The 25,831-nt window shown below is 45.2% G+C and overlaps 1 protein-coding gene across 6 annotated transcripts in view; it reads left to right on the top strand.

Annotated features, from left to right (window-relative positions):
- OTOA (otoancorin) overlaps positions 1-25,831 on the top strand; it is a 71,486-nt gene that overhangs the window by 29,134 nt on the left and 16,521 nt on the right. For all 6 annotated transcript variants that reach the window (XR_012122266.1, XR_012122267.1, XM_073215421.1 and 3 more), the window contains exons 10-22: positions 2,230-2,330; positions 3,887-4,026; positions 6,378-6,501; positions 8,575-8,790; positions 10,053-10,220; positions 10,966-11,103; positions 14,660-14,718; positions 14,907-15,024; positions 17,553-17,626; positions 20,049-20,184; positions 21,172-21,362; positions 22,880-22,973; positions 24,711-24,840. Coding sequence is in view for 4 of the 6 variants with exons in the window: in XM_073215421.1 (XP_073071522.1) it covers positions 2,230-2,330; positions 3,887-4,026; positions 6,378-6,501; positions 8,575-8,790; positions 10,053-10,220; positions 10,966-11,103; positions 14,660-14,718; positions 14,907-15,024; positions 17,553-17,626; positions 20,049-20,184; positions 21,172-21,362; positions 22,880-22,973; positions 24,711-24,840 (1,689 nt within the window). In the remaining 2 variants the exon portion in view is untranslated. The remainder of the gene's footprint in view (positions 1-2,229; positions 2,331-3,886; positions 4,027-6,377; positions 6,502-8,574; positions 8,791-10,052; positions 10,221-10,965; positions 11,104-14,659; positions 14,719-14,906; positions 15,025-17,552; positions 17,627-20,048; positions 20,185-21,171; positions 21,363-22,879; positions 22,974-24,710; positions 24,841-25,831) is intronic.

Genomic DNA, 25,831 nt, shown 5'->3' with positions numbered 1-25,831 from the left:
AAAATAAGACAAAGGTTTTGCTCTCATGTTGCTATTGTTTTATTGTGGGAGGGTTGGCGGAGAAAAAATTTTAAACAAGTAAATTAAAAAAAAGGAAGATAACACATAATAGCAACTGCTTTGAAAAAAAAAATACTTAAGTGTGATGGAAAGGCTTACTACTTTAGACTGGAAGAGGTCTTGGCAAACATTTTCTATAAAGGGCCAGAGTAAATAGATAAGGCTTTGTGGGCCTACAATTTCTGTCTCAACTATTCAGTCTGATTTATAGCACAAAAACAGATGTAGACAGTAAATGAATAGGTGAGGCTGTGTTCTAAAAAACTTCATTTGTGGGCACTGAAATTTGAATTTCCTGTAGTTTTCACATGTCACAAAATACTCTTGATTTTCCTATCAACTATTTAAACGTATAAAAACCAAGCCCTCTGGTAGTACAAAAACAGATGGTGGGACAGATTTGACCTATGGGGCTGAAGTTTGACAGCCCTGCTCTAAGGAGTCAGAGATGGCTGGACGTTTGAATTGAGACTGCAACAGAGAAATGAAATTGGCCGTGCGAGGCTCTGGAGGAAGGGCATTCCAGGCAGGGGAAACAGCACATACAAAGGCCCTGCAGTGGGAATGAGCTCTGTGTTTTTAGGGAGCATAAAGAAAGCCTGTGGGTTTGAAGTGTAGGCAATGCCAGTCAAACCTTTTCCTGGAATTAAGCTCTGAGATTTGTGTAAAAGGAGCATAAACTACAGAATGATCAATGTCTTCAGTGTAAGGCAGAATCCGCTCTGCCACATGCATAGTTATGGCTTCCAGAAATCTGAATCTTACCTATGTAACCCCGAGAAGGCCAGTCAACCTCTAAATTTCCCAAAATCCTTATTGCTAGAATTTAATTAGAGAAAGAGTTTCCTTCTAAAATTCCTATGTGCTATGTCTCATTATTACACTAAAGTGAATTAAAATGAATTCTATTAACTTAAAACTTTTTATTTGTCATGAAATTCCTTGAGGTAACTGAAAATAGTTTGGGTATGAAAAATACCCCAAGTTGGGGGATCATTGGTCTGTAGAAATACAGTTCATGCTCAATAGTTAATTTAAAACGAACAACTCAGTTTGGTTCTTGGTGAATTGAGTTGGTTCCCCATGCCCCGATTCTCTAGTATTCTGGGGCCAGCCTTCTAATAACTAAGTCAAACATTCAGAGGACTCATCTCATCTAGCGGACCACAGGGTGCTTCTGTGCTCACCCCAGCAGCTCTCATTTCTGGGTGGGGAGGCGCTCATGTTTTTATGATGCAGCCCATATGCAGTGGCTGATTTTCTCATGTGGGCATCAGCCGTTGCCCATGGCTTCCTGCAGTAGTGCTTGGCTGTTCCCCTAGAAATGCTCCCCTGCTGCTTTCATTTCCCCAAAATACCACTAGCACAACATGATTGTGTGTCAGTCTTTTACTGAAGGATTGGCAGCAATGAAACTAGCTCAGTGAAACTTGGAGTTGGATCCTGGACAGGATGGTTCTTAGTCTTCCCCCGACATTGTGCTCATGGGGAATGTCAGATGCCTGCACACAGTGACAGAAAGAGTCCTCTGGGAAGTCAGAGGCAGGAGAGATCACTTCTGGCTGAGGGGTAAGAAAAGGCTTTAAGGTAGAGGAAATGTTTGAGCTCAATTTTGAAGGAGGATTTAGAAGCCGAAGGGCCAAGGGAAAGGCATTCTAGCTGAGGAGAAGCTCACAAGCTAGATGTTTGGAGAATGTCCGGGGTGCATTCGAGGAAGGGTAAGTCGTGTGGTTTGACTCAAGTAGAGTAGCAAGGATGGTGATGATCAATAAGGAAGAGAATGATCGCTACTGGCAGTAATAAAAGAGTCAGATGTGTTTCAAGTTAGTAACGAAGTAAACTAAAAATAAAACTGTATTTTGTGGTCTTAAGCTTTAAAGAATCATCTGCATTTCTGACAAGTTCCCTGATGATACCGATGCTGCTGGTTGAGGAACCACACTATTGTGTAACAAAGCTTCAGGTGGTGGGCATCTGATTTTCTTTGTATAACGTAGTGCCTCATAGGCAGGAGGCTGTCCATGAATGGTTGTTGAGGGAATCAGTGAATTGATGAATGCAAGAAGGAGGTCCTGCCATCAAAGCTGCTTTTGCCTATATCACATGCTAGTGCAAAGGCTTTTGTTTATTCATTTATTTAATGTACTTATTTATCCTGTTTTTTTCCAGATGAGTCTGTTTCATGGGTCAGTGCAGAAAACTTATGGATTTTGGGCAGATATATGGTTCACCTTTCATTTGAAGAAATTATGAAAATTAGTCCTATAGAAGTAAGTTGGAAAAGTACATTTACATGTCCCTATCACTAACATATCTGGAGGCAGGTATATTGTAAACCTCTCACGTTCAGCCAGCCAGTCCAGGGGACCTGGAAATTGGATGCCCAGCTCAGCCGAATATAACCTGAGCCTCTAAAGAAAAGCCTTGGAACAAGGCCACAAGTGGTCAGTCATCAGATTGTGTTCTAGTACAGAAGAGCTAAGGAAAGGAAAAGAATTGTGGTCAACCAAGAGAGCTGTGATGTGAACCAACATGATAAAAAGAGAATGCTGACCACGAACCCAAAATCATTTAAGGGTATTTTTGTACCAAGGACAATAGCTATAAAGTTTCCGGTTTTTGGAAGCATGCACCCAAATCAAAAGCAACATGGATTAATAGCTACTTCTATTTATAGCTACTTCTATTGATACCTCTTTCAGCATGAGCAATAATGGCATTGTAACTCTAGAGATTAGAGTGGGGAAATGTACATGTCTTAAGGTTACTCAACTCCTTGGTTAGCCTGTCTCCTCCTGATGTTGACCCAGGGATACTAAAATCCCTTGGGTATCACGATTCTGGAATGTAGCCTCCAAAGAATGCTACTAGCAGGGAGGCATTCATGAAGAGTTTGGGGCTTGCCTCCAGTTTTTACCATGTGTGCGGTGACTTTCTCCTGGCCAGGGAGAGGTGTTTGCATCAAACAACTGGCTTGTTCAAGGACCAGCTGACCCAACAATATCCGAAACCAGGGGGTTGGACTAGGTTCTTTTTACCTAGGAGGCTGGGAATATTTCACAGGTCTTTGCAATTTTATAACCATCATTTATAAAAATGGATTAAACCTTCATTTTATTCTCCCAATGTTGAATGAATTTCAGGAAGTAGAGGCTAAATTCTTAGGAAGCTGGGCCCCTAGCAGGGTCAACTGAAGAACAAGAGGCCACTGCCAGTTTGGCTTCATCATCTAAAAAGGTAGAGAATGGAAGTGAAGCCACAGAGGGCTAATACTGAGAGAGGATTTTATGTGGACAAAGAGTAAAATCCAGGGAAAGACAACTTTATGAGCACAGAAAAACAGTGCATCAAAATGCAGGAGAATTCAATGTGATACTCTTGGACACACAGGCAAAAAGTGAACAAGAAGAGAAAGAATCTGAATACTGTATTTAATAAAGTTGAACATGTATGTTTGTGTCGTGCAAAGGGAACACGTAACCTTTTTTGATCACCCGAGAACCATTTATAAACTTACTCATCTGTTAAGAAAATCCTCTGATTTCCCAAAGCAGAACATTTGTGGACCACATTCTCTGACTGCAGTGTAATATATCTGGAAATAAATGTGCCAATATTAGCCTTATAAAAGTTTGACTGCTTGGATAGTAAAAAAATAATACTTTAAAAAGTAACAGCTGGGTTGAAGCAGTAGCTATGGGCCCTTAAGAAATCAGTGGCCCATGAGGAATCCCAGTGTCTGAGATGAGGCACAGCACAGACCAGCAGGTGGGTGCTCAGAGCCACTTGCACCCTCCTTGCTGATCTTCCTGTTCTTGTCCACCAGATTGGACTGTTTATCAGCTATGACAATGCCACCAAGCAGCTGGACACGATTTATGACATCACACCTGAACTGGCCCAGGTGTTTCTGGAGAGGATCAGCTCCTCCAACTTTGACATGAGGAATACCTCTACCATCCACAGGCAAGGGGTGGGGGCTCTGGGCCCGCCGAGCTGCGATCTAAGTGCCTGCTTCCTCTGAGCAGCAGAGGACCCTGTGGGAGAAGGGAGGTGGCTGTTCCATGTCTTTGAATGGTCCCATGTCTCTTGAATGTGCTGGGCGGGGGAGTCTCCCTCAAAGAAGCACTCTTTGAGGGGGTTAAAAGTGGTGGGGGTGGATGGGTGGGAACAAATGCTCTCTGAGCCTCTCCTGTGTGACAGGCATTTTATGCAACCTTATCAGTACTAAATCTCAGCTCTGGGCATGGAAATGTAACATTTTTAATACTCAGTGCTCTGAGTCCATTCCAAGATAAAGGTCCAATTTCCATTAGGTTGGGTCTAGTATTAGAAATACAGTTGACCCTTGAACAACACAGGTTTAAATTGCACGGGTCCACTGGCATGTGGATTTTTTTCAATAAATAATTGGAAACATTTTTAGTGATTTGTAACAATTTGAAAAAAATACTTTCTTTCCTCTAGCTTACTTTTATTATAAGAATACAATAAATAATACATATAACATGCAAATATCTGTTAACTGTTTATATTATAGGTAAGGCTTCAAGGTATTACTAATAGTAGGCTATTAGGAATTGAGTTTCTGGGGAGTCAAAGTTAAGCATGGATTTTCAACTGTGCCTGAACAGCCTCTAACCCCCACATTCAAGGGTCAGCTGTATCCCCATATTTGTGAACTCCTTGTTGTCTGTACTCTCATTTGGGGACCCTCCTCAGGTGAGATCAGCTCTGGAATTTAGCAGCTGTAACATGACTCCCCAGAAACCATTTCCAGCAGAAGAGGGCCAGCAGTTGTACACTTGGTGACCCCAGAGAGAGTCTGAATGCCAGGGGCAGTGTGAGTACACTGGGGAGGGTGGTGGGCCCTGTTTAGCCATCTTCTCTCTCTCTCGGCCTCCTCTGACATCACCATATTACCTTAAATTTTTTCCAGGAGTCACTCATAGAGAATGTCTACATGTGAAACTATCATACTTTCTTCTCCATACCTAGTCATTTTCACCCTTAGCATGGGTCCCATGTATCTATGGTTACACAAAGAAATAGCTTAGTGGTTAAGAACATGGGCCTGGATCAGGCTTCAGGGTTTAATCCTGGCTTTTATACTCACAAGTTCTGTGATCTTGGCCGTCCATGTTGCTTCACCTCTAAGTCTCTGTTTCCCCACCTGTAAAATGGGACATAATAATCTGCCAACCTCATTAAGGTCTTGGTAAGGATTATGTACACCTGACACATAGTAAGTGCTTAAGAAATATTAGTTATTCCTCACATGATTATTAATATTCAGCCTTCACTTCCCCTGGGTCTTCTTTTCTCATTGGACATATTTGCACATCTTTCCCCTGACGTGGTTGCTATCTGGTGGTCATGACTGAGCATGTCAGTGTCTTTCTGAGCACGAAGCCAGGTTAGGAATGGTCAACCAGGTGGTCCAGCCATGCTGAACTGAGTAGATTTTATACTATCTCTAAAAGCATACATTCATGAATGACTGCTTGCTGCTTGCCAGGAAGTATGCTAATTGGCTGGTATGCCTCTTCTCATTGAGCTCACAGTATTCCTCCTTCCTGCGTTCATCATATTTACTATGATGAGCAAAGCAAACCTCCCCTTCATTAAAGGCCCAGAGGCGCAGGACCACCCTGTCCAGTAGTACAGAGTATGCACTGCACAACAGTGCAGCAGCCTTGCAGAGGTATTAAGTAACTGGCTGGATCAAATATCTCAGAGAGCTGGGCTTCAGACTTTAGTTGGCTTGAATTGTTACTCCTAATTATTATGTATAGTGCTCCCAGCCAGTCCAGGCTTCAAATCTCACCTCTTCCCATGCACTGTTCTGCCTCCTTTTTCTTGCCTTTGAAATCATCATCATCATCTGGAGATGAAGTCTGTAAAGCATCCTGGAAATAAATCTCTGCCTCTGAGTGGACAACCCCTAGTCTTCAGGTGGAAAATGGAGAGTTTTCTGTGGCTAATTTAGCACCATGCTCTCCTTGTGCCTTTACTGACCCAGGAGGAGAGGGGGCATAGTTGGCTGGATCTAGATTTAACTCCCGGCTCCACTATGTGCCTTGGGCAAGTCCTTGATCACTTTGAGTATCAGTTTGCCCTTCTGTGAAATGGGGCTAATGAGCACACCTACCTTCTAGGATTGTTGTGATGGGATAATCCATGTGAAGAGCTCAGCACGGTACCTGGTACATGGTAACTGCTAAGATCATGACCCTCTTGGTTCTGACTGGGACAGGGCTGTGGCTCTGGCCCCCAGCTCTGAGCCCTTGATCAGCCTCCCTCATCTTCTCACACAGGCTGGGGCTGCTGGTCTGTTTCTACGATGACCTGGAGCTGCTGGGTGCCCCTGCGGCCAGAGTCCTCCTTCACCAGATGATTAAGTGCAGCCATCTGAGGGGCTTCCAGGCTGGTGTTCAGAAGGTGCAGTTGGAATGAAAGCCTCTGGGGAAATGGCCAGAGAAATGGGGAAAACATTCTTGCCTGGCCTTTGAGAGCAAGCACGTATGGTTAATCAGGATCTAGGTCTAGTCACAGCAGATGATATTTCAAATACTGGGATGAGCTTAAAGTTGGAGAAATGACAAGACAAAAAAAAAACTAGGGAAAAACCTTGGGTAGATCAAAATTCAGAGGGGCCACCTCAAACTTAAATAAGTATAAGGATTGCCTGGGGACCTTAGATGTGGATTTTGATTCAGTAGGTCTGAGTGGAGTCCGAGACTGCACTTACAACAAGCTTCCAGATGATGCTGAAGCAGCTGGTCCCATGACCCTGTTTGGAATAGAAGGATTTAAAGCAGGAATTCTCAAAACCGCTGTACCTTAGTAACACCCCAGCCGGGCTCCATCTGCAGAGATGCTCCTGTTACTGGTCTGGGGTGTGGCCTTGGTACGGTATGTTTTAAAAAGATCCTCAGTGAAGCCAGGGTTGAGAGCACTGGACTGGAGTACATTTATAGAAATTTCTAGACCAAAGTTCTGGACAAATTGACACATGCACATTGTCTCTCTTCTCCACCGCCTCCACCACCCTGTCCATCTCCCTCCTCTTTCTTTCCTTAAAGCCTCAGTTCTGCCAGCTCCTCTCACTTCTTTTGGCCCTTCTAATTTTTTTTTAATAGAAAAGATAACCTGAGAGCAATACTAAAGAAAAATTTCATATTATCATTAATAATTGCACAGCAGTTTTTCATACATAACCATAGTCTCCAATCCCATTGGACATGACATAGTCGTTAGTATCTTGGTCACTCCATATTTTTGTTTTCAAGGAAAATAATCCCTGCCAAGGAAGCTCCGGCAAAAATAAGAAAATAAAAGTATCTTCTGGCCGAGGGTAGCCAGTCACGGCAGCCCTAACTGAGAAGAAAGTCAGATACGTAGTTCTGAAACGTTGGGGGTGCATCAGAGTCATCGGGAAGGCTGTGAAAGTGCAGATTGCGAGCGCCCAGAGCCTCTGGGTCAGGCGGTCAGGGGCGGGGCCTGAAAATCTACATTTCTAACAAGTTTCCGGCTGCTGGTGCTGGTGAGAAGCACTCCCTGCACTGGTCCAACCCCTTTGCTTTACAGACGTGGAGGCTGAGCTGCAGGGCAGCGGGGCTGGTGGATTTAGAGAACCCAGGAGCTGGGATGGCTTTTCTTTCACTTCGCTCTGCTGCCCCCCAGTGGCCATTCCAGTATTGCCTGGAACACTTGACTGCTCACCTCTGAAATGAATGTATTTATTTATTCATACAGACTCAGGTGTTAAAACATGAACTGTGCTCGCTTTTTCGTACAGAGATCATGTTATGATAGGTGAGTTTATCACCTCTACTGGAATCAGTTGGGCAACACACTTAACTATGTAAGTAGACAGGCATATTGTAATAAAATAATTGTTAAGGTGATTACAGAAACATGAAAACATCTAAGACAATTTTAAGTGAAAAATGTAGAAAATTGCTCTTCATAGTAAAACTAGGTGAAAGCTACATACTGTAGTTTATAAAGTATGTATTTATATAGGCACAAGAAGTCTTAGTAACATATGTACCCAATTACTAATCATAGTTCTTTTCATGAGGTAGGGTATTCAGGAGACATTTACTTTCCTGTTACTGTTGAGAATTATTTTTACCAGATTATATTTTATGAAAAACCCACCAGATAGTTCATGGAAGAAAAACAGCCATATATATATGGATGTAGAGTTCAAGGTCACAAAAGGAAAATAGACACTGTGGGAGTGTGGAGGAGTTATGGGTGAAGTGCACAGCATTTCCTTCTGCAGAGCTTTAAGGTTGACTTAATAGCACATTAATATTTAAATGAAGCACAGAGTGAATTTGTGGCATATTAAGGTCAAGGCCAGACCAGAGAAGGCATCCTCACTCAGTAGGGTGACCTCATTGTCTGGGGGGCGTAGGGGTGTCGTGACTACCTCAGGGTGTAGTCAGAGGGAGCCACCGTCCTGCTTGCTATCCACCCCCATTCGGTTTGCTCCTTTTCTAGCTCAAAGCTGACCTTCTGGACATTGCCACAGAGAACCAGACCCTCAGTGAGGCTCTGGGCTCATTGTCGGATGCAGTCGTGGGCCTGACCTACAGTCAGCTGGAATCCCTTTCCCCTGAGGCTGTGCACAGCGCCATCTCTACTCTCAGCCAGGTCTCAGGATGGGCCAAGAGCCAGGTCATCATCTTGTCTGCCAAATACTTGGCCCACAACAAGGTCAGTTGATGAAGCCTTGAACTCTTTTAAATCCCCTGAAGCCCAAGGGCCAGTTATACACACACAACAGGGGCAGCCAGTCAGTAAGATGAGGGTGCCGAGGAGAATGACCTGGGTGGGAGTCCTTGCTCTGCTGTTAACTAGCTACAAGACACTGGGTGATTGGCTTAATTTAGCTTTGCCTCAGTTTCCCTATTGTTAAGATGACGATGAACATAGCAGCTATTCCGTAGGGTGGCTGCAAGGATCACGTGAGTGCACAGGAAGATGTTGGAACAACTCGTGGCATTGTTGGGCAGTTCGCCATGAATTTGATTTTGGGGAGCAGAGGGAGACCTTTCTGTTCCTCCCAGCCCTGGACAAGGTGGCTTCTCTCTTTCCTAGTATCCAGAGGGGGAAGTGACCTTTACTAAGAAGCCAAGAGCTTGAACCTGGTCTTGTCTTCTTTGGGGACAATAAAAGCCTATCCATTCTGCAAAATATAAGTAAAGGAAACCACTCAGTTGTCTTCTTATAGAACCAAGGAATGGCCCTGATTATATGGAAGACCATCTAGCGTCTTTCCTCTAAAGGAGTGGGGAGAAAAACAAATATAGTTTCTGATAAGGCAGCTGGCTGCAATCGTATTTGTCATGAAATATCAGACTCATATCCTGAAACGTTTCTTTGTTTTGGCTCCAAGCTTCTCCATGGAGATAGAGGCACGTGGAGCTTTGTTGCTTCAGATGCCCATCAGGTGATGTAATGAGAGAAGTGCACCACCTCAGGGCTCTGCAGGAAGGGGTGGGGCTAGGTAAACTGAGAAGCCCAGTCCTGCCTGCAGGGGTGGCTGCTCAGGTTGTCTTGCCAGTTGTTGCCAACGTGGGCCCAGTATTGCCTGATATTAGATTTAAAAAAAAATCTGATTTCTGTGAAAAATCCTACAATTTTTAACCATGTCAGTGAATTCAAATTCACAAAAGAGCCATTGCCTGTCCATCTGTGGCACACAGGTCACTGATTTTTGGTATGTGTGCTATAGCCTCAGAGGGCTATATATAGTACTTTCCCCAATGGAGCAGTTACCATGCGTGTTGTGCTTTGATATTTAACGTTCTTTCCCGGTAGAAGGAAAGAAGGTCTGGAGGGCTATCTGTGTCTTGCTCGATGTGGTGCCCCTGGCACCTCTCTTGATACCTGGCATGTGGGGGGCCTGGTGAATGTCGAAGGTGAAAGGCCCTGTCAACAAAGCCTCATCCTCTTCATTGCCGGGCCTCACCCAGGTGCTGTCCTTCTACAACGTCAGCCAGATGGGCATGCTTCTGGCGGGGGTCAGCACCCAGGCCTTCTACCGTATGGATCTCAGGGACCTCTCGCAGGTCCTGAGAAGCACCGTCTCTCTGCATGTGTCCGACCTGTCACCTGCCCAGCAGCAAGGTGTCCTCAGAAAGGTGAGAGCAAGCTGCCTGGTCCTCAGAAAGGAAGAGCAAGCTGTGGCTCCCAGACTGGCTGTGAGTGGACTAGGACGCTGGGCCATTGCCTCAGGACTGGGGTGGCCCCGCTTGAGGGAGGGGCGGTTCTGAATCCGAGGAAAGCCTTTTCCTGATGCCCACCTTCCCTCCTGTCCAGAAAGAGCCCCTGGAGCCAGGCTGTATTTCTTCCACACCCTGGTGCTGTCCCTGGCCAGTTGAATCTGGGAGACTTTTCTTAAATTACGTTTCTTGACAGACTGTTTTAAAAGTTTGTTTTTCACAAAAAATGAATCCTGAAACTCCCAGAGTGCTTCAGAAAGCTCCTTCCATGACCCAAAGTCACGCCTATATTCCCCTTTCTCACTTGGCAGTTGGCTTTTGGGGGGATCCTGTTCTGTCAGACCTGCCATGTCCAGCTGCATCCTTTCAGGAACAAAATCCCAGGGTCTGGCTTTAAGGACCAGTGCCCTGGAGTAGCTGGGAGATTGAAATAAAAGCATAGGTTTTGGAATCCAAGACTTGAGCTTGAATCTGACTTAGTGACTTTCAACAAATTACTTGATAAGCGTCCGTTTTCTTACCTGTGACACGGGGATAAGGATAGGTCCCACCTCATAGGGCCGCTGAGCGGATCTGATGGATTTTGTTGCCAGTGAAACCCGGCCCTTACCCAAAGCTCAGTGCACCTTCTACGCGATTGTTATTGTTTTGTTCACTTTGGCAGATGGTTGGTGGAGACAGTGCTTCAGGCATCGTGGAGATACAGGGGGCTTTCTTTAAAGAAGTGTCTCTCTTCGATTTATGGAGGGAACCTGGATTCAACTCTACAGTTCTAAAGGAAAAGGAGCTTCGGAGGAGTCAGGTCAGGCCATGAACTGTTCGGACACCAATTCGTGTGTGTGTGTGTCTGTGTGTGTGTGTGTGTCTGTGTGTGTCTGTGGGTTTTCTAACTCAGGGACAGTGTCAGACCCCACAGGTTAAGGGTGCAGTCCTACAAGCCTACGTCCCCACCCTCAACTTCAGAAGTCAATTGCAAGTCCAGATTGTCCCCTGTGCTTCTGATTGACTGGCTAGAGCCTGGAAGGTCCAACAATCCCCCACCTTTGGTTTGATTAGTTTGCTAGAGTAGCTCACGGAACTCAAGAAACATTTTACTTATGAGGTCACCAGTTTATTATAAAAGGACATAACTCAGGAGGAGTCAGATGGAAGGGATGTGTAGAGCAAGGTGTGGGGAAAGGGCGTGGGGCTTCCAGGCCCACTCTGAGCCCACTACCTCCCCATGTTCACCAGCCCAGAAGTTCTCTGAAATCCACCTTTTGGGTCTCTGGGCAGGCTTCATTCTAGTCACAGTTGATTAAATAATTGGCCATTGGTGATTGACTCAACCTCCAGCCCCTCTTACTTCCCCAGAGGTTGGGGGTGGTGTGACTGAAAGTCCCACCCTCTAATTAAAGGGTTGACTCCCCTCATAACCAGCCCCTATCATTAGGTGCTTACCTAACAAAAGACACCTGGATTGCTCTGTTCACTTAGGAGATTCTAGGGGTTTTAGGAGCTCTGTGCCAGAAAAAGGGGAGTCTAAACATAGATTTCTTATTATAAATCACAAAAGCACAGCCACAATGCCCAGATCGCTCCTGAATTTCTGACTGTCTTGTGGGAATGGTCTGTTTTAAGGTTAATTTGGTACAAGTAATTGATTTCAGTGTGATTCAAGTCACGAGGCAGAATAAGACCCGAGCACAAATTTGGGTGCTGCCATTTATCAACTTTGGGGCCACCTCTCACTTGGCCTCAGTTTTCACGTGTGCAAAATGGGGATAATTTCTCATGAGAGCCAATGCTGTGAGATGTATCTGTACCCTGCTGCCCATGGTGGTATAAATATTAGTGGTCATCACGTGCTGCCTGCCCTGAGGCCCCTGTGGAGGCTGACGCACTGCTGGGGAACTTTCCCCACTTCCTTTTCATTCATTAACCCTTCATTTCATTCACTCATCCAATGTTTGTCAGGCTCGAACCAACCACATGCTGGGTGCTGTTCTCATTGCTGGGATTGCAGAAGTGAACAAAACAGACAAAAACCCCAGCCCTCATGGAGCGTCTGTCCAGTCAGGGAAACACACAGTACATGTGACTCTGTTAGATAATGATGAGTGATAAGGAGAGAATAAGTCAGGGGGTGGGGGAGGAGTTTTGGAGGGTGGGGAGTGGGCTGTTGTTAGGCAGGATAGCTGGAGACAGCCTCACCGAGCTCAGAGGGGCCATGGAGATGCCCGTCTTCAGGGCTTTGTGGGCCACTGTGAGGACTGCCTTTTCTGGGTGAGAAGAGGAGGTACTGGGGCATCTGAAAGGCTCGAGATCTGACTTTTGTTTCCCAGGAATCACTCGGGGGCTGCAGGGGATGGAGTGGAGGGGAGCAAGGGCAGAAGCCCTGGGGTCAGTTAGGAAGCTGGTCCATAATCCAGAGGAGGGACAAAAGGTAGCAACGGAGGTGGTGACCGACGGTTGGATTCTGGATGCATTTTGAAGGTGACCGCAGCCAAACTGGCTGTCAGATTGGATGTGGGTGTAGAAGAGAGCAAGGCGTTGAGGCTGAGGTTCTGGTGATGGCTGGTGGCTGATGATCCACCTCCAAATTCCGAGGTAGCAACCATTTTACCGTTTACTCGCATATCCTGGGGCTCTTGCTTCAGGCTTTCATGAAGTTGGATTTAGGGGGTGGCTGGAGTCATCTGGAGGCTGACTCCACTGTCAGACACAGCTGGGATGTCTCTGTCTGCATGTGGGCTCTCCATGGAGTGGGCTGAATGCTGTCCCCCAAATGTAGGTCCACCTAACACCTGTGGGTGAAAAATGACGTGCTTTAAAAAAAATAGTCTTTGCAGATTTAGTTCAGTTAAGGATCTCAGGATGAGGTCATCCTCGATTACCTGAGTGGGCCCCAAGTCCAGTGACATGTGTCCATATAAGAGGAGAAGACCCAGGCAGCAAAAGAGAGAACACAGGCAAGGAGACTGAAAACGCAGGCGGGGAAGCCAAGTGGCCAGGTGCAGAGGGAGGCAGAGAACAGAATGATTCAGCCACAGGCCACAGAACATGTGGCGCCACCAGAAGCTGGAAGAGGAGGGGAAGGATGCTCTCCTGTAGCCTTCGGAGGGAGCCTGGTCCTGCCAACAGCTTTAGTCTGGATGCCTGGCTTCCAGAACTGTGACAGAATAATTTCTATGGTTTTAAGCCACCAAAATTGTGGTAATTTGACATTCCCAACCACAGGTAGCCCTAGGACCTGAATACACCTCAGGATGGTGGGATTTGGATGGCTGGCCTTATGTGGGTGGTTCGGGACTCCTAAGGGAGAGTCGTGAGAAGCCGTGTCACCTCTGGTGACCTCCCTTTAGAAGTCACGTAGCATCACTTTTGCTGCAAAATGTCACTTCAAGGGGAGGGGATGTAGTCTCCATCTCTTGATTGGATGGTGATGATTCTGGAAGGTTCCAGAAGAACACATTAGATAAAAAATATGTGGCTGCTTTGGAAAGTACATCCCACCACAGATACCTTCAAGATATTTTTGTCTCAGCAACCGGGTTGATGGAATTGCCATTTCCTGGGATGGGGATGGCCTGGGAGGGTCCCAGAACTCGATCTTGAACTTGTGTCTCAGGAAATCTCTGGGGCCACACACAGTGGTGGGAACTTATCCCCCTGCTGCTCCTTTATCCTGGGCCTGGCTGCCACTTCCCTGATGCCTCTGCCTAATGCCAGTTTGTAATTTATTGTATGGGGAATTATGTTCAAAATTCCAGAGTCTATAAATAGGTGAGTGTTATACTTGATCATGTCTGCAAGCTAAGTGTTCTATAAAATTACATTCCTCAAAGCAGATGATTCCCTTGCCTACTAGGTGTTGTTCTTCTAGAATGCCCACCTGGGAGGGTTTGAGGGAGTGTGTGGCCAGCACCGTGACATCACTGATGGTACTTTCTAGCCTGTCCTGGCCGATTCAGCCCCTCTTCTTTTTTCTTCCTGGGATGCTGTGTGTTCCAAAACTAGCAGATGGGCATGGAAATAGGGCAACAGAGTGTCCTTAATGGGTCAGCAGCTTCATAACACACAGGAAGTATACAGCCCTGCTGACCAGTGGCTTTGCTCCTTGTTTGCCTCCTAGAGCAGAGGGGAGCACCAGGAGTTGAGCCAGGCCCTGCAAATACTCTGACACTAGTTCAGATCCCAGCTCTGCCACTTAGCAAGTGTGTGGTGCCGGATAAGTAACATAGTCTGTCTGGCCTGTTTCCCCATTTGTAAGATGGAATCACAGCATTTCTTCCCATAGGACCTCACGGGGCGGGTACACCCCTGTGCTCAGCACAGTGGGTGCTATGTCAGTGCTGCCAACCATTTTCTTCCTTCAGGCTTTGTTCCTGTATGAACTTCTTTCGAAGACAACCAGAAGGCCTGAGGAGCTCCTGAGGTAGGAGAGTGTGCCTCGGCTGGGGCTGGTGAGCCCTTTGGAGGCTTCCCACCAGGAGCCCAATTTCCCAGAAGGAAGAGTTGGACAGTCCCATCTGTTGCCTGTGTCAGATCATCTCTGCCTTCTCTCTCTCCTTTCCTCTCTTCCCTGTCCCCTTCTGCTCCTGGATCCCTTGTTTTGTTTTCTAGCACAGGGGAGCTGGTCAAAGGCGTGACGTGCTCCCACATTGATGCCATGAGCATGGACACCTTTCTGGCCCATTACCAGTATTTTGAGAACAACCTCTCCCTGCTTTCGCCATACCAGGTACTATCAGACCACTTTCCTGCTCCTAATTCTCTCTCCCTACCGCAGTCCCCGGTCCTGGATTGACCATGGTATCTTAAGATATGTGTGCCAGGATTACTGAGATGCAAGTGATGATGGGGGTGCCAAATATGGAGCCAGGCTTTCTCCAGTTCTTATTTAGAAGATCCAGATGCTCATGTCGGTATAGCCAAAAGGTTGGTTATGCCATACTCAGATTTGAACCTTAAAGTACAGTTGTAAGATATACCATTTTGCATGTTCATAATTATGCTCTCCTGAGACTGAAGATCACTCCCTTATCTATCATTCCCGTCCTTTTCAGGGCAGCCAGGAATGGGAACAATAAGAATATTTCTTTTTTACTTAAAACTTCATTTCTCGGAATGCTTATGGAAACTCTAACCCTTTGGGGAGACTAGAGGCAGTGACTAACTTTCAAAGTATCTAAATAAGGAAAGATGGGGTAGAAGCTGTCAGCTACACAGAGTTGAGAAGAGGAGCAGGTGGACATACAAGACATCTTCCCAACTCTGGCCTGGTGTGTTTCAGATGTGAATAAAAAGTTTCCAAGCAGTGTATTATCTCCCTGAAAGTCGGAAAGTATAAAGCTTGGTTATATAATCCTTTGAGATCAGGGGAGAAATTTGCAAAATTTTAACAAAGCCCTGTCTTTGCCTTACATCGTCCACTCTCAATGGCTCCTGAACTTACGTTTGCATCAGGATAGCCTGAACATCAGCATTGCATTGTTCAGTGGGTGTAAAGTTTCAGTTTTGCTGGCTGAGTAAGTTCTAGAGCTCATCAATGTGCACACATTAAATACATGCATTGCCTTGCATATCAATTATGCCTCAATAAAGCTGTTAAGCAACACAGATTGAGGCATCCCATTTGCACAGTTCCCTTAAAGTAGGTCTGGGGTGAAGCCTGATGATTTATATTTCTAACAGTTCCCTGATAAGAACCATTGAACTATATGAAAAGTCTTGCCCAGGCAGGTTATTTCTGTAACCTGGATCCCCTTCCACCCATTCAACTGATGTGATGGATAGAGGGCAGACCTACTTTGGGGAAGACCTATGTGTCCCAGAAGGAATTGTTACTCCAACCAAGCTCCCTACCCAGACTCTCCTTAGTTCGCAGAACCTTCAAATACCAGTTCATTAGAAAATATGCCTTTGTTGTTTACATATTTGCTGAAAACACATAATTATTATAAAAAAATAAAACAATGCAGAGAAAGTAAAAATTTCCCACATGTCTTCTGGAGTGGTGGTTCCCAAGGAGACCATCTGGCTGTATCTGGAGACAGTTTGGGGGAGATGCTCCTGGCACCTCGTGAGCAGAGGCCAGAGGTGTTGTATGACCTCCCACAGGGCAGAGAACAGCCCTCAACCAAGAGTTAATCCAGCCTGAAACGTCAGGAGTGCCGGGATTGAAAACCCCTGCTCCAGAGGTAACTGCAGGGGAAAGTTTGCTATTGACTTTGAAGGTTCTTTTTTTGGTATATCTATAAAACACATTTACATATAATTTAAAAAACTCAAGTGAGTTCATATTGCTTTTACTGTTCTACTTAACTTTATATATAACATGTGTATATATACTTAAAGTAGGACATTGGCATCATTCCATGTTAATATATATCGTATGTATGATATATATATAATTCATAAACAATAATATATAAAGAATAAATATATAAGTAATAAACAATATATTAATATATAAATAGTAACTGTAAGTAATAAATAATATATGTAATAATATATGAATATATAAATAATATATAATACATAATATATAAAATTTATAAATAATATGTACCCATGTACACATACATGTACATAAGTACATATACATATATATATAAATCTACTTTATTGAAACAAAGTAGTTGCATAGAATGCCATTGTATGGATGTACCATAATTTATTTAATCAATCCCAAACTGAAGGACATTAAGGTTAGATCTTGCTTAAAAATAACCTGAGGCATATTATAAATTTTAAGACTTTATTTGAGCAAAAATCAACTGGAATCAGATGACCAAATGGGAAGTGGTTAGGAAAGACATAGACAAAGTGTGGAAGCAAAGAAGGGAAATTATTTGATTGGCTGTAGCTTAGAGTCTAGTTGGCTGTTCATGAGTTGTCCTGAGCATTTTGATTTTGTAACCTTGAGGCATTTACAGGCTTAGAGGTTGGTTTGCTTACATAGGCCACCACGGCATTAGAGCCACATCAATCTAATGGCCTCCTTGCTTAATTAATTTAGCATCTCACTTTCTTGCAGTTATAAACAAAACTGGTGAGCATTCTCAGACTTAAATTTTTGTGTTCCCCTTTTATTGCCACAGTTTCCTCACCCATAAACTGGGTATGGTAGTGTATGTCCATCATAGGGTGTTCTGTTAAACAAGTCGTCATATATAGAGGACTTAGAACCATGCCTGGCTCACTGAAAGCAGTTTCTGTTTGCTCTTATTACTGTACTAAATTCCTAGAACTGCTTTAATCTTTCAGGTTAATTGTTTGGCGTGGAAATACTGGGAAGTTTCCAGGACCTCCATGCCACCCTTCCTCTTGGCTGCACTCCCGTAAGTGAATGTTGACCCGTCTCTCTGGCTCAGCAGTAAGACTGGTGGAAATCACCCAAAAGCCCTCTACAGCCCTGGGTTTCTGAGGAATCAGAGGCAGAGTGGAGAGTGGCTTCAACTCTGAAGGCCCTGAGAACCAGGATTTAAATTCTGAGCCCCACATAGGTACTTCAGACAGGCTCTCTTATTAACATGTCCCTTCTTTTGCTGTTAATTGTCTTCGTACATTCAATTGAGTGTTTACTATGTACGAGTTCTCAGAGGTAACTAAATTCCCCTTACAATCTCATGGGGGAAGTAGACAATCATGAAGCCAATCATGCTATCAAATTGATATTTGGTTGCAAGTGATAGAACTTTAACTCAAATTGGCTTACACAATAAAAAACATTTTGGGGTTCAGGTAACTGAAAAGTCCAGGGGTAGACTTCAGGGGCTCAAATGAGGTCATCTGTCTCTTGGCCCAGCTCTCCTCTGCAGGCTTCTCTGTCAGGCAGGTTCTTTCTCTGTGGTGTTTCCTGGCAGATCCAAAGTTACAGCTTCCTCTTTCATATTCTGGGAAAAGGAAAAGACTTTTCTTTCCATCCTTCTCAGAAAAGTCTTGAGTTTGACTTTCCTAGGTCTGACTGGGCCAGTTTGCTCTTCTTGAACCAGTCACTGGGGTTGGGAGAATGGGTAACTTTAATTGGCTTCGGTCAATGTTGTGCTCCTGGAGCCGAGAGTGTAGACCATGTCTCAGACCACAAGGACTTAGTGTGAAGGGGGTGATTCTCTAAGAAAGCCAGGTGTTGTTCCAATCGATATGGGTATTGGGCACTGGGTACACAGGAGGCATGTGTTCTTAAGGCTGGAGGGTCAGAGCAGACTGAACTAAAGCTGGCAGAATGGGCTGGGATTTGAGAATTCACCTTGGACAACCCGGGTGGGGGCTCAGTCCTGCAGTGGTGAGAAAAGTAGAGCCCTCTAGGGGATGCATGGTGAGTATCTGCAGAGTAGATGGGAGAGAGAAGACCACAGAGGTGAGGGACCACCAGGTCAGGTATACGGCTTGCGTGGTGCCCTGAGGGCTCTCACCTGTATCCTGGGCGCAGCCCTCAGATTTATGTTCCAGAGAGCTCATCACCACTGCCCACGCAGAGGACAGAATGCAGGCGGCCTGGCTGGAAGCAAACAGCAGAAACTTATTTCTATAACCTGGACATTGGCATGGCTGTCTCCTCCCACCCAGGTCAAATAATTCTGCCTGAGAGGTGGCTCCTCTGGCTCTCCCCACCTTCACTCTTCAGTACAGAGCCATTTTGTTTTCTTCCTTACACTTATCACTGGCTGAAAATTACTTGTTTTATTCAGTGGATTCTGCGTTTCTTTCTCCTGCTGGAGCAAAGCCAGGCCTGCCCCTTGGGTCCTGTTCATGGCTGTGGCTGGTGCCCAGCACAGCACCCACCATGCTGCAGATGCTCTGTAGATACCTGCTGAATGGATGAAGAGACAAATAAGACGGTGGTCCTGGGAGTGGAGAGGCAAGAACAGATCCGAGTGATGTTAAGGAGACAGCAGTGACAGATTTAGGGATACAGGAAGAAGGAGTCTGGTGTGGCAGAGAGGAGGCAGAACGTGTTGAATTTGGTTTTGCTCAGTCCAGTGGTGATGATGAGTAGGCCATATGGCTCTAGAGCAGTCTTTCTCAGCCTTTGTTTCGTTTTGCCTCCCTGAGAACCATTTAATTTTTCCCTAATGACAGAAATGATAGGGAATAAGATTTCATTGAGTAGGGTTGAACTTTGGTGGGTCACAAATAACTAAGGTTTTTTTTCACTCCCTGTCTCCCCTTGAGCCAGTTTCTCCCCTTTTGGGGCATCGTGCCCCTGCTGTGAATGCACAGTCAAGAACTTAGGGGGAGTTCTGGGCTGAGGGTGACAGAACTGCATGTCATCTCTCTTATCTGCTCTGTCCGTCTTGTCTTCCTCACTATGTTAGTCTCTCTCTTTATCTCTTCTAGTTTTTCTTTTCCTTTCTCCCCATCTCCCTCAACCAGTCCATCAGTCAACCTATGTTATGTCTCTGATCAGTGCTACTATTGGGTTACTCACAGAGGAGGAGCGTGATGGGGAGTCTGTTCCTCACCCATGGAAAAGGAGCATGATGGAAAGTTTTTTCCTGCCCACTGAAGAGGAGCATGATGGGAAGTTTGTTTCCCATCCATAGAAGAAGGGCATGATGGGAAGTTTGTTTCCTGCCCCCGGAAAAGGGGCCTAATGGGTGGAAGGCTTGCTGCCTGCCAAGAGGAGCCACAGCATCACTGAGGGAACAAATATTTAGAGAATTTCCCTTGGATGAGCTCTGGGGCATGTGGACCCTGATTTCATCGGCAAATACAGAGTAACCACTGTTGCCTCCTCTCATTCCCTGCATCTCTCTCCAGGGCTCAATACCTGGCTTCTGTCCCAGCCTCCCAGTGTGTGCCCTTTCTGATCAGCCTGGGGAAGAGTCAGTTGAACTCCTTGGTTTTAGATGCCCACAAAAAGAATTTAGTCCTCAGGAAAGTGCAGCAATGCCTGGTAAGTAAATGGTCCCTTCCTCTCTGCACGTCGTGGCCGCTCTAGGGAGTTTGCAAGGGTTCTTGCTGGGACCCTGAGCCTGCTGTGATGGCCAGACGTCTGACTTGTGGGTCTCAAGGCTGCTCTGGAGCCACTGGGTGGGACCATCTTGACCACTGGTTCTGGGGACTGCCATCCTGGAGCCCGAATGAGGGGAGACAGCTCTGGGGGACTTCAAAGATCACAAGACACAGAGTCTGGGTTCTAGGCATGCTTTTGGCAATGATTGGTTGGTTATGTGGCTTTGGAAAAATCACTTCCCTTCCCTGAGCCTCAGTCTCCTCATTTGTACGATGGGTGCAGTAGCACTTCTCTCATAGAGTTATTGAAGGCACGAAATAGGCAGTATGTTGTTCAATGCCAAGGCCCAAGGCCCAAAGGGCAGTTCAGTTCACACTGAGTGTAAATCCTAGCCCTGCCATGCGCTGGCAGTTTCTTTATCATTAAAAGGGAGATAATATTAGTAGTTATCTCTTACAGTAATTTTGGATATGAATGAAGACCTGCAAACTCTTAGAACAGTGCCTGGCACATAGTAATGACGGGAATAATGTTAGCGACAATAAATGCCAGCTACTTCTGTCATTTTGAGAAGGAGCCTGAAGGCTTTCAAGTGCCATACAAATTTGAGTGCTGTTTTTATCACTGTTGTACTATTATCATAATGGCTTTTGAACTCTGGGGTATCCTCAGAGCAATGACACCAAGATGACAACAGCACTTATTTTCTAAGTGCTCACCATATGCCACATCTCTGCCCACACGCACTCTCAGTGGGTCTCCTAGACTTTGAGGCCTGCATCCCTGGGCGAAAATCAGGCCCTGCGCTGTCTACTAGCCCATGGCAGCATAGGTGATTCAGATCCTGGGACCTTTATGAGATTTGGGGTCGGGAAGTGTTTAAGGGATCAGTTTTGTCATCCCATCAGCCCCACTTGTTGGTTTCAGAACAACTCCATTGCTGACGATTTCACTGTGGACATCCTGGGGAACCTGCTCTGCCACTTGCCAGGGGCCATCATCTACCACGGGGTCTCCCCCAGGGCCTGGGCCACAGCCCTGCATGGCCTCAGAGACTGCCCGGACCTCAGCCCTGAGCAGAAGGCTGCAGTAAGGCTCCGGCTCCTGCAACAGCATGGGTGAGGAGGGGCAGGGGCTTGGCTCTGGGTGGAGTGTTCTGGCAAAGGGGTGCCCAGCTCTGGCCTCCTGCTCCCAAACAGACAGTCTCTGGTTAGGACAAGGTTAGACGCTTATGTTTATTCTGGAATTGTGACCTTTCCTGTTTTTGGCCCCAGGTTCTCTATTAAGTGAGGACAAGAGTAGCCACTCTGCAGGCATCACATGGTTGTTACTAATATATCTTGGCAAAAGGAAAGGGAAAGAGCTCTGAAAAGATGGCACTTAACAGATGCAATAATACAGATGTATTATTATTGTTTAGTGAAATAACAAGAGCAATATTAATGTAAGTAATTGAGTGCTATCAGCACTGGGTGAGTGACAGCTCTCTGGGGGAAAACAACTGTTGTTTCCCATGTAGAAAAAGCTTTTCTGAAATTTGAGTAGGGCCTAGACTCCTACTCAATGGTTAAAAAAATGGTTGGTGTAGTTACTGTGTCCTAGGCATTGAAGAGTTTGAGCATGGACTCTGGAACCAGACTCCTTGGGTTAAAATATTATTTTTCTTATCTACTGTCTCTGTGACTTGGGAAAAGCTCCTTAATCTTTCTGCACTTGGATTTCCACATCTGTAGAATGGGGACTGCAGTAGTGCCTGGTACAGAGTATTGAGTATGCAACGACTGTTTTACTACTAGGACTGAGGATAGAGTGCTTAATAAGATAATGGTTCCTGTTCTCATGGAGCTTATAGGCTAGTAGGATAATATTTTTAATCAAAGAGATAAGGGAGAGATTCTCTGCCAGGGGTGGTTTGCCTCAGTCTTAGAGAGGGGTTGTCCTTGCAATCGGGCAGACCTCCTCCACAGATGTCACCAAATACAGTGTGAGGCACTTTGCTATAGACATTTATGATCTATATATGAACAAGAGTGGATTCTGGATTCGTGCTGTTAGTATCCTGTCAAATTCAAGAGGAAATTTCGTCTTGCTGTAAGAGAAGACTGTTATAGTAATTTAGAGGAATACATATATCATTACTGTTCTACTGAGGAGTAGAAGGAAGAAAATGCTATGATGTAAATGACAGAAATTCAACAATTCAATTCAAGCTAAAAAAAAAAAGGGAATTTATTCAGGTCAGAAATGGAATGTAATGGAAAACTCCAGGTTTGGACTTCAGGTATGGTTGGATCCAGAGGCTCAAATGATATCAGGAATATGTTCCTTCCATCCTAGCTCTGTGTTCTTTGGTGTGTCCTTTATTTTCTCCATTTGGCGAAGGGAATGGCTTCCAGTATCTCCTTTACTCCTAGAGATACCAAAAGAGATTCTCTAGTGCTTCCATCAGAATTCCCAGGGATGACTCTGATGGGTCAATCTGTGTCACATGCCTATTTTCTTGGTCAGGGAAGTGGGACCACGTGATTGACAGCCTCTTCAGGTATGAGGGTGGTATGTTCCTGAAAGAAAATGATGCTGGAGAATGAATTGAACAGCATAGTTTTTCAACTTACTGCTTATTGTCTCTTCTTAGACTCCCCCAGAACTGGACAGCTGAGACTATGAAGGACTTGGGACCCTTTCTAGTCCTTTTCTCAGAAGATGAATTAAGCTCTATTGCTACAAAGGTACCACTGTGCTCCATCTTTAGAAGGCTGAAGGAGTTTGAAGGGGAGGGAAAGCATGGTCAGTTATACTCAGTTTGGTTTTCTGCCACTTTATTTTTCTGGAAACTTCCTCCCTGCCTTAAAGGACTCAGATGTTTCCAGCTTCCCTCCAGGATGTACAAGGTTCAGGAAAGGGTGTGAGGCAGCAGTGAGATGAACTCTGGGCCTTTCACATGGCCCTGCAGGCAGATCTGCACAGCCTGGGAGCCGTCAGTTAGTCACCACTCTGCTGTCTTTGTGCTTCCCACAAGCATGCCCATTCAAGGTCTCATGCCCACCAATGCCATGAGCACATGCACGTCCAGTGTGTGCAATCACATTTGCACATTTAATCCCAAACCAAATCTTTATTGAGCATGGCCTTTAGGTACAACACCCTACTTGGAGTAACTCTCTAAGAGTTAGACAAAAGGTATGCCAAACAAGCACGAATTAGTCATCTTTCGCTGCATAACAAAGCCGTACAATCTCATTGACATGCAGCAATAAGCATTTATGACTTATTGACTGTTCTGCGGGTCCCTGCGAGCTCTGCTTCAAGAGTCTGACTCTGGAGCCTAGGCTACCTGGAACTTGTTTTCACTGAGAAGGTCCAGAACTCCAGAAAAGGGAGTGCAAAAGTACCATTTTCCTTAAGACTTACCGGGAAACGGCACGCTCTCCCTTCCCATTGGCCAAAGCAAGTCACATGACCAAATTCAGCAGGGCAGGAAGTAGTCTCCTTGCAGGTGGACACAAGAGATGTTTGCTGAACGAGGATCAAATCAACCACAAAGCACCTTCACATGCTTTCATTCCTGTACTTGCACAGGCAAAATGTCCATTGTCATATGTGCTCAGCAGAGTCTGAACACATGGCAGGCCTCCCAGGGTCTCACATCCACAGCGCACATCCCAGTGCCCAGTCATGGTAATACCACCTTCTGGGGCATCCAAACATGTAGTCCTAAGCAGTTCTAAGAATTGCAATTCTTAGAGGAAAACCTAAAGGAGGAACTTTACCAAGTGAGATGCTTTTTCTTCAGGTGACCTGGGACAGAGTGATGCATAGCTGTATGGGAGAGTTTGATGAATTCTCAGGATCCACCGACTGGTCTCCCAATAATATCCTTGACAAAGTGCACTAGTTCTAGATGAGAAATGATATCTTCTCCAGGACAATCAGAAACCCCCTCATTGCTATCTCTACCCAGAAGACAGAGATGATCCTCTCTTTTTTAAAAAAATAATAAGTACAAAGTTAATTAAAAATTTTAAAAAATATCAGACCAAAAATAGGTAGACTCACCCACTTTTTATTTAGATATTGTCTGAGCGCCTTGGTAATATAGCATTTAACAGTCCCACAGAAAAATAAGGGTGCGTACTTTCTACATCTTGGCCAGCATTAGGTATTACCACTCATTTTATTTAATATATTATCACTCTGTTTTATTTTTGACAATTGAATGAGTGAAAAAAAGAGTATGCTTTTGTTATTGCACATTCCCTTATTACTGAGGTTGAATATCATTTTCTATGATTCTTTGTAGAGACCAAATTAGTTGGGCTAGGGATTATATTTCTGAGAAGCTGCTATAAAGGAGAAACAACTGAGGCAGTAAGAAGTGCTACAGTTTAAACTCTGATTTAAATCTCTATTTTAATGCCCTCTAACTGTTATTTGTTTCTCTTCTTCATCCTCTCTACCCCACACAGTTTCCTGATATCCTTCAACAAACAGCCTCCAAAATGGCTGGGCCCCTGCCCCCCAAAGGATTCCTCTGGGTTGTCTTTGAATCTGTTCGGAACCACAGAGAGAAGAGCCCCAGCCCTGACCCCAGCCCTGGTGAGTGTTTCTGGGGTATTTGGTCTGTGTCATGGCAGCAGGGTTTTGGCTGAGTCCCTGGCATCAAGAGGTCACTGAGGGCTGGCTGAAATGTTTGCAAAGCTAAAACCCATAGGCCAAGGAATTACACTTTTGTAATGTGACTTAAAACCACATCCTGCACTCCTTACTCAAGCTAGTAGGTTCAGTGATGAACATGTGCAACAGACTTTGCAAAAGGCTTGACCTGAAGGGACCAAACGGCCGAGTGGCTGCGCTTTGCTGTGCTGGGGCCCGGATAGCTGGCTTTGCAGTCTGGGTCAGCCGCTTCCTGGTTGTGTGACTCTGGGCAAGCTCTTTAGCCTCTCTGTGTCTCAGTGTTCACTCACTGTAAGATGGGGGTCATGAAAGTCCCTTCCTCCTGAGGTTATGGAGAGGATTACTGGGTTTAAGCCTGTGAATAATATTCACAACAGTGCCTGGCAAGTAGAAAATGCTCAGTAAGTGTTAGATGATTTTATTATTATTGTGCACTTACTAAGTTCAGGTTTGTGCCAGACAGGAGGAGGCCAGTCAATCAGACCCAATAATAATTGTACTAATAACAGTTGACAGCTGGTACTGGCTTTCTTTCCCACAGCAAATAATTATTGAGCACACACTGTGAACAAAACAGGCAAAAATCCTTGCCCTTGTGTAGCTTACTTTCAAATGGTGGGCAGCCAGACTATAAATTACATACATAAGTAAAAGACATAGTATGTTGGGTGCTGATGGGAGCCAAGAAGGAAAATAAAGCAAGGGAGGGGGTCAGGGCATGTGGGTGGGGATTCCAATTTGAAAAGAGAAAGGGTAAGATGGGTTTCACTGAGAAGGTGAAGTTGGAGTAAAGACTCAAGAGAGTGGGCGACATGGATATTTGGATCAGAATCTTCCAGGCAGAAGGAAATGTGCAGGAGTAGGAGAGAAGGGGCGATGAGAGACTGGAGGGGATGAAAGCCAAGGCCAGACA

Source organism: Manis javanica, chromosome 10 (genome assembly GCF_040802235.1).
Source record: "Manis javanica isolate MJ-LG chromosome 10, MJ_LKY, whole genome shotgun sequence".
NCBI lineage: Eukaryota > Metazoa > Chordata > Mammalia > Pholidota > Manidae > Manis > Manis javanica.
The sequence above is the reverse complement of the archived record's forward strand: the minus strand, read 5'-3'. Positions and strand labels throughout refer to the sequence as shown.